At 36.8% G+C, this 8,287-nt stretch overlaps 1 protein-coding gene across 1 annotated transcript; it reads left to right on the top strand.

The window, feature by feature from the left end:
- Window positions 1–1,144: 1,144 nt before the first annotated feature.
- Window positions 1,145–8,063, top strand: LOC104605499 (WRKY transcription factor 28-like). Its single transcript, XM_010270288.3, has 3 exons — window positions 1,145–1,775; window positions 2,068–2,286; window positions 7,700–8,063. Exons 1-3 carry the CDS (start codon window positions 1,492–1,494, stop codon window positions 7,869–7,871), a joined length of 675 nt encoding a protein of 224 aa, XP_010268590.1. The 5' UTR covers window positions 1,145–1,491; the 3' UTR covers window positions 7,872–8,063.
- The last annotated feature ends 224 nt before the right edge of the window (window positions 8,064–8,287 follow it).

Below are 8,287 nucleotides of genomic sequence, written 5' to 3'. Positions count from 1 at the left end.
TAATCCTGAGTGATGTAAAAAGCAAACACATTCCTCACATAGAAGAGTTTGTGGGTCAAAACCAGATTCAATCCTCACAAAAATTTTTTTCACACCATCCTCACAACAATTGCATGCATTAAATTTGGCTTTGGTCAGGGCAAAGCCCGTTCGAACAGCCTTATATTGAGAATATATCCATACTTCTATACTTTATTTTATGAGGAGATTTTCCCAATGCAATTAGAAGAGTATGGGCACAGAATGGAAGCCGATCTCATTGAGAATATCTTCCAATAAATGAAAAAAAAAATATATATATATATATATAAGTATGGAGATGTTCTAAATACAGGGCTATAATTAAGTGTTGTGAGGATGGTGTAATAACAGATTTTGTGAGCACTGAATCCGGTCTATCTACCTGGAATCGATCTTTTCTGCGTTTCATGTTTACAACGTGTATGTTAACACAAAGTAGATTGAGACCAGTGGTTGGTTAAGACACGGCAGGTCGGCAGCTACCAGCTACCCCCACTAACACACATATAACAATGTCATTATTGTTCTAAATTGTTAATTACCCAGTTTTTAAAGTAAAACTGTGAGAGATTTCAAGTTTTTCCTTCGGGAATGGCTCTCTCAGACATCAATGGAATGGGCAGTGAAGATGATTATAACATGAACTGAAAAAAGGTCACATGGAAGGAAGATAAAGCAAGAGAAAAGGATTGAAGCTTTTTCCAGTAAGCCTTCTTTCATCGAGTCATAATAATACCATCACCGCCGAAGTGGAGGGAAAGATTTGCACCCAAGATTCATCATCATTGCTTGATACTTTTAGGGTTCCACAAAGAAAACCTATTTCACTCGTTGTGGCATCTTTCTTCTGTTATTATGTACTCATCTGAACCACAAGAATAATATCATAATTCATCTCTCTCTGATAGATGTTAAGTACTCATCTGAACGACAAGAATCCATAATTCATCTCTCTCTTTCTCTCTGTGCATGAGATGAAAAAAAATAAGGTCTTATATATTCATGTGTAGATAAAATAGATACATACTGATACTATGTATAGTTTTGTTTGCTTGTTTTTTGGATTTAAATGAATAATTAATAATAAGGAATTAAAACTTTTGGGGAGTGATTAGGACACACCCCTAGTTAATTAAAAGATAAAGAAGCATCTGTTATTAGATAATCAAACACCAAAACATGTCGTCTTTTGGTCTATCAGGATATGCACTCACTCTATCAAATTGGGTTGTGCCCAAATCACTCACCAAACATTTTCTCCTCATACTATTCGTTAATTTCTGTGTCATAAATAAAAAGTAACTTCTAGAGTTGAGAGATGAGAAACTAATACATATTATCCTCTATTAAGTTTTAATATAGATCTAGTACATAGAGAATCAGATATATGATTAGCAGGAAGAGAGAGGGATAAGGCTTTACCTTTTTCTGAGAACCAAGAAGTCTACTCTCCTATTATTCGAGAGAGAAATGTCCACGTCCCAAATCGCGCTTAACCAGGGGTTGTCTGAAGACCAAGAGATGCCCTCGCAAATGGGTTTCTACTCTTCTCCCAGCAGAAGCTTTTCTCAATTCAGATGTCATCAATCTTTGAGATCCCTCAGCATTAACAACCCTTCTTCTCTAGGAGAAGATGGTACTTGTCAGCTAAATGAAAGCCCATCTTCTAGAGCTTTAAAGCAGAGAGATATTATTGCTTCTCATCTCGGTGAATTTGAAGCTTCTTCAGTGCAAAAATCCACTAATAGTCTCTGGTAATTGAACTGTTCTTATCTTATGATACGTTCACAGTGTTACAAAATGAAAAGACACACAGACCCAAGTTAAGAATAAAACTGTTTTCCAGTATGATCATTTCAGTTTTTTTTTTTATTTGGTGGTATGATCATTTAATCAAAAACAATTTCATTCTCATAATCATGAAATTTCCTAACCGAGTACAAAAATTTCTTAGATTTTCATGCAGAAATATCAGGAAATTGCTCTCTCTCTCTCTCTCTCTCTCCAGTTTTCTCATTTGTTGGTTTGGTTTTGGTTGGAACTCAGGCCATGGGTACAAGACAGTGAGCGTTTGAGCGGTAAAAGATATGGTGAAGATGAGCACATGGGTGTTTCTGCAATGAAGATGAAGAAGGTGAAGGCAAGGAGGAAGGTGAGGGAGCCCAGGTTTTGCTTCAAAACCATGAGCGACGTGGATGTCTTGGACGATGGTTACAAGTGGAGGAAGTACGGCCAGAAAGTAGTGAAGAACACACAGCATCCAAGGTATATTGCATCAGTTAATTATGTTTGAAAAATCATTTCCTCTATTGCTTCATCATGCTTTCTCATTAAGAATTCATAGGCTTAGTTTATTTAGGGTTAGTGTCTCAGTGCATAACTGCAAATGCATTTTGTTTTCTTCTCTCTCTTTCTCTCAAAATACACAGACATGCACACAACAGGCTAATAATTTTTTCCAACTAGCTATATCCTTGATGATCTGAAGTCTGATGTGTAAATATAGTTAGCTAATGATATAGTTTTAATTTATCCATTCAAAGCAAAGGGTAAAGGTTGGGATAAGATCATTTATGACCACACATTAGTCTGAGCTCCAGTTCTTTGTTGCATTTGGATTAAAAGCTTCCTCTCTCAATCAAGGGCTGTAATCTTCAATATTCAATCTTATGTCTTTTGTATTTCTAATGATCCCCTCTAATCTAATTAAGTTGTTAATTTTACACTGATTAATGAATATTTCTGCCTTGACATGTAGTGGGTTAATACTACAAACATGAAAGGTTTCTGGACGTTCATCTATAGAAAATTCTGAGACAATCCTTCAACTATCATAGTCCAAATAGCCATCATTTTCAGGTCCTAAGAAATCATAGGTGATGCCACAAGTACACTGTTTAACTTGTGAAGATATGAGGAAAATGCACTAATGAATGGTTGTGTTCGAATAAACAAAATGACCTTTTGTGGTTTTGGAACAGAGCACTGAGAACCCTGAAACAACTTCTGAATAGCAACAAAAGCTAATGATACGTGGAAGCTATTTACAGTAATCTTATATCTTAATTTGATCTATTGGACACATCACACGCTCCTGGAACACAATGTCAGGTATCGGCACAATCAACCTCTATGGTTCTAGAACTATATACATTATACATTCAAGGACCTCACCTAACTGTCTCACCTAATAGCTTAAGCTCATCTCGTTATAATTAATTAAATTATGGATAGGCCTATGCATGTCCACACTTCAAGCCCAATGGGCTTTCTTGTAAGGGAAAGTATTAGAGAATAAAAACCTATTTAGGAACTCACCTAACAGTTTACTTGGGTTCCTTGAGAGTGGTCTAGCTTGTTTCAGTCACCTAGATTCCAAAGTATAGGAATATGATAGATTCAAATTTGATGGGGGCAAGAGCTCACATCAAGCAAGCGTTGGACTCACAGTCAAGCGCATTTTCGGTCACTTGGAATTGCATTGGTGTAGCCTGTAGGGTAGCCATGTTGGACACTATTAGCTTGACATGACAATCTCTTTTGAACTGTGATTGGTTGCAATACAAATAAATTTGCACTGATGCAAAACTATTGAAGTGCAAATGATTTAAATGTAAATTCTGACCTATTTTTGTTTCAAATTTTAGATTATTTTATCCAATTGCAGTGCAAATGAAGTAAATTATGACATCAAACAGAATAAAGTAAAACCCAAAACAAAATTAAACAAGAATATACATTTTTTTTTCATTTGCACTCTTATGTATTTGTACTAGTACAAATAAAACTGCACTGCAACCAAACACAGCATTGGTATCATTGGACCTATTCAAGAAGAGAGACATAGACGTTTGCACAGTGTTTGGAACTTTGTATAAGAGATTGATGAGACGTGCATTGCTAGCTTTTCTATGGCTTCAGCTAACCCCCAAGAATTTGTTAGAACTAATTGTTTTATGGTCTTGGATTCCAAGAGGTAAGTTACAATGTCAACCTGAAAAAAAAAGGGATAGATGAGTGGCTGAACTAGAAGACTTTGCATATGTTTAGAACTGAATGGCGTACGAATAGGAGTGAACAAATGAGTTGGTTATACCTAGAACCTAGTGGAACTGACCTCAAATCTACCCTACCCAATCTGTAAGGGTAGGATCTGGTTCCAAATTCTTGGAACCAACCCTAGTCCATATAGGCAGATTCTAGAGTCTAGTGGCTTACCCTATTCCTAGAGAATTTGCCTTGATTGGCTTGGGTGGACCTAACCTTTGGTTGACTTTGGTGAAATCAGCCTTGGAACCAGGCTTGCCTTAAAATAAAGGGAGAATGACGATTCAGCCCAAGGGTCAGAATTTTTAGGCCCAAAGTATAGTTGGGGTGGGTGCCAGCTCAGAATTGATGCCAATTCACGGGCGGACATTGGTGTATAGAGTGGGGGGTTTTAACATTTTGAATGTTTATAACTCTATAGTGGAATTCAGAAATTTGCATTGGGTGTCTGTACTTTTTTGTAAAATAAATCTCAAAATACTTTGAGGATGTGAATATTTGCACCCAGGTTACAAAGACCATATCGCCTCAGTTGACCATTAATCCCACTTAAGGCTCTGTTTGATTTGTGGGAAGATTTGGGTGGGATGGGAAAATATGGGATGGGAAGGTGTAAAAATTTAATTTTCCATTGTTTGGTTTTGTATATGAGAAAATAGTGGGAAAAGTATTGTCGCAACCTAGTTCTTCACTAGATTCATGTAAGATGAAGAAGAGAGCTCCATGACTGCACTTCCTCTGTTATCTTTGACAAAGAGAGGAGTTGCAGTGACCTAACAATGAAACAAAAAGCACACCAAATATATATATATATATATATATATATATATATATAGAGAGAGAGAGAGAGAGAGAGAGAGAGAGAGAGGGAAAATGAGGGAATAAGAGAGAGATAGGAGTGCTGAAAAAGTAGATCGCCGCTGCCGAGAGTTGCAACAGCGATCAAAGAAAGAAATAAATTAAAAAGGGAGGAAGACGGAAAGAATAGGAAGACAAAGAAGGTGAGGGAGAAGAGAGAAGAGAAAGATGGAGAATAGGGTCTGGTTCAATGGTAACAGATCGCCGCCTCCTTTGTTTGATGGAAGCAGATCGCTGCTGCCCCTCACATTGGTTCTCTTGCCACCACCGCCTCCTCTGTTCGAATAGGGAAGACAATGAACAGTGTTTGGTTCGATGGTAACATGAGAGAAAAACGAAAATGAAGGAGAGGAAGAGAGAGAGAGAGGGAGAGAGAGAGAGAGAGAGAGAGAGAGACGGAGGGAAAGGGATTGTCGCTGGTTTGTCGCCCTATCACCACTAGTTCATTGCCGCTCTCGAGTTTTCTCGAGTTTTCCCACCGGGGTCGCATTGTTTTGGTGTGATCCCGATTACACGATTTTGGGATCTCGCATCCCATGTTTTTCTCATCCCATCCCTCTATTTCCCTCGAAACAAATAAGAGAAAAGGAATATTTTTGGAATATTCTCTTTTTCTCATCCCCATCCCACAAACCAAACAGAGCCTAAGTGAATTGATAATTTTTCTTTAATTTAATATTTATATGTATATAACATGTAGTGTGAGAAAGTAATATTTACAAATTTTAAAATATAATGATAAGTTTTAAATTATATATTAATATATTATGATAACCTATAGAATTATTTAATAAAGGTAATATAAGTTTTGAACTATGTATTCTTATTATCCAAAATGAAGTTTAAACATTTTATGACTGTGATTTCTAATCGATCATATATATTGCTAGTAACATTATCAATGGCACAATTTGTGATTATGTAATTATATCACATTTATTATCCTTAATGTTATGAAAAACATAACACATAGTACTATATTAATGTCAACAACATATATAGCTATCTAGTTTGATTCTTGAAGTTAAGTAATGTTTATTTTTTTTGTAAGAAAATGTTCTTTTTTTGTTGTAAAGAAAGAACATGTTTATAGTTAGTCCCTAGAATCGACATGGGAACCGATATTGAAATGGTAGATTTTGGTTCCAAAAACTTAAAACTTATCCTTATAGCTGGGTAGGTTCCAGGTTCTGCCTTGGAACAAAGCTGAACTGACCCATATTCACCCCTACCTGCAACCTATGAATAATCCCAGTACGTAACAAAAATACGGTCAGTAGAGAATTTTTGCCAGTTTGGTTATTGCCATGAAAACCATTAATGGCACAAATAAGAAGGAATACTTTAGCTGCAACGTAGCCCCTAGAGAAGTTTTCTTCTGCGGATATGGTAGCTTGAAATTCAACTTAATGTGTAATAACTTGAAATTCAAGTTATTATCATGCATGTAACCAAAACCATGGTTTTCAAAACTAAATCGGAGCGGACGGTCAGATTGAAAAAATCGGGAACTGGTTAGCTGTTTTACCTTAGAACCGTTATTTTGCCAAAAACCGTTGATTTGGTCAACAAATTGTTGACCCGGCCAGATGAACCGTTCAACGGTTTGATCGTTTTTTAATTTTTTTTAATTTTTTTGTCAGAATCGGCCATCCGTTTGGTTCGAACGATCGGACCGTTTGACCCGGGAACCAAACTTCTTACTGGTTCATTATCCGGTTCAGTTTTAAAAACCTTAACCCAAACCAATGGCAAAAAATAAATATTGGTCAGGGCATGGTTCTTCTTACAGAAGGATTATCTAGTAAAACATGCTACTCTTGTATGCTTACTAGAGTCATTTGAACCAGTAATCTGGCCATTTTACTGGTACAATATTGTTTGGCTTGGGTACGTACCATATCAGCAGCTAATATTCAATGACATGATGAGCACAAGTAAAATGTAGTTTTGCAAGTTTAACAACATTGATTGGACTCATGGTTTAAAGTATCAATGCATATTGGTCCATATTATCTGACAGTATTGGTTTTGATGGTTACTGAATATTGACAAGGCACAGGTGGAATAGTGGAAATTCCATGACATTCCACATATCAGCTGATATTAGGGGTGCGACTTGGGTTGGTCCGAGTTAGCATGTTACGTTGCTCTGGGTTAGCCCTATTGAAATTTTGATAAAGCTTAAGTCAATTCTGTTTAAGCATCTATACGATTCGGGTGATTCTAGCCCACTGCAGGTGGGATTTGATTCCAAGTCTCTACTACAATTAAAGGTGTCAGCTAAGTCAAAATCAATTTGGATGAATTAGATGGACCAATAAAATATATCGAATTGAGCTAATACAGAATTAATGGTTCAAAGTATTTATTGGATTGGATTGGACCTGGTCCTTCCATAATGCATTTATATTGGTTTGGATTGGATTGAACCAATATCTAGTCCATTGATAAAATATAAGAATACATGTGTCAATGGACCAGGTTTGGATTGAAACCAATTGAAATTAAAATCCATTTGAACAAATTGGACAGTCCAAACATTAAATTGAAGTGGTCCAAAATGGTGAAATGCATTAGATTGAACCTGGTCCATCTATAATGGACTCATATTGAACCGGATTGAATTGGACCAAATCCAGTACTGCAATTAGCTAGCCAGCTGGCATTTGTGACACTTGCTTACTTACATTATCACGCATAATTCAGTAATAAACACTTGATTGCACCAAGTGATCATGTCTCAACTATCAAGTAATTAATGTGTATGCAGGAGTTATTACCGTTGTACACAGGACAACTGCCGTGTAAAGAAGCGAGTGGAGAGATTAGCAGAGGACCCGCGGATGGTAATCACAACCTATGAAGGAAGACACATACATTCTCCGTCCCATGATCTCGACAACTCCCAAGCCCCACCCCAGATTAGCAACTTCTTCTGGTAACAGAGCTGGTTATTATTCTCTGTGCATCCACTTTCATGATTGTAAAATAAAACTCTTTTGTGGCAACCGCCTCTATCCCAACTTCCCGAATCTGATACATAACTAATAAGTTAATTCCGTGGTTTTGTTTAAAAAAAAGGAGTTGCTTCGAGTTGAACTTAAAGCAAGAAACTCAGATTAATTGCTCTAACATTCTTGGTTTCAGCCTTTCAGTGCACGTGCTTACCAAGTGAGAAAAGTAATAACTTAACTTGTTTTACACATGGTTTTAAAAACCGGATCAGATCGGAAGGTCAGACCAGAAAACCCAAGAACCGGTTAGATAACTAGTTTTGTTTAATCCTAAAATCACTTTTTGGCCAGAAACTGTTAATTTGGTCAGCGACCGGTTGACCCAGGTGGTTGAACTGTTGAGC

This window comes from Nelumbo nucifera, chromosome 1 (assembly GCF_055504915.1).
Source record: "Nelumbo nucifera cultivar China Antique chromosome 1, China Antique-T2T, whole genome shotgun sequence".
NCBI lineage: Eukaryota > Viridiplantae > Streptophyta > Magnoliopsida > Proteales > Nelumbonaceae > Nelumbo > Nelumbo nucifera.
Note: the sequence above shows the minus strand (reverse complement) of the source record. Positions and strands in the feature narration are given on the sequence as shown.

Excerpts from the sequence above, each read along its gene's own strand:
- LOC104605499 (XM_010270288.3), top strand. The coding sequence starts at position 1,492 with ATGTCCACGTCCCAAATCGCGCTTAACCAGGGGTTGTCTGAAGACCAA. Across the intron at positions 1,776-2,067 it reads AAATCCACTAATAGTCTCTG|GCCATGGGTACAAGACAGTG; the intron begins GTAATTGAACTG and ends GTTGGAACTCAG. Across the intron at positions 2,287-7,699 it reads AAGAACACACAGCATCCAAG|GAGTTATTACCGTTGTACAC; the intron begins GTATATTGCATC and ends ATGTGTATGCAG.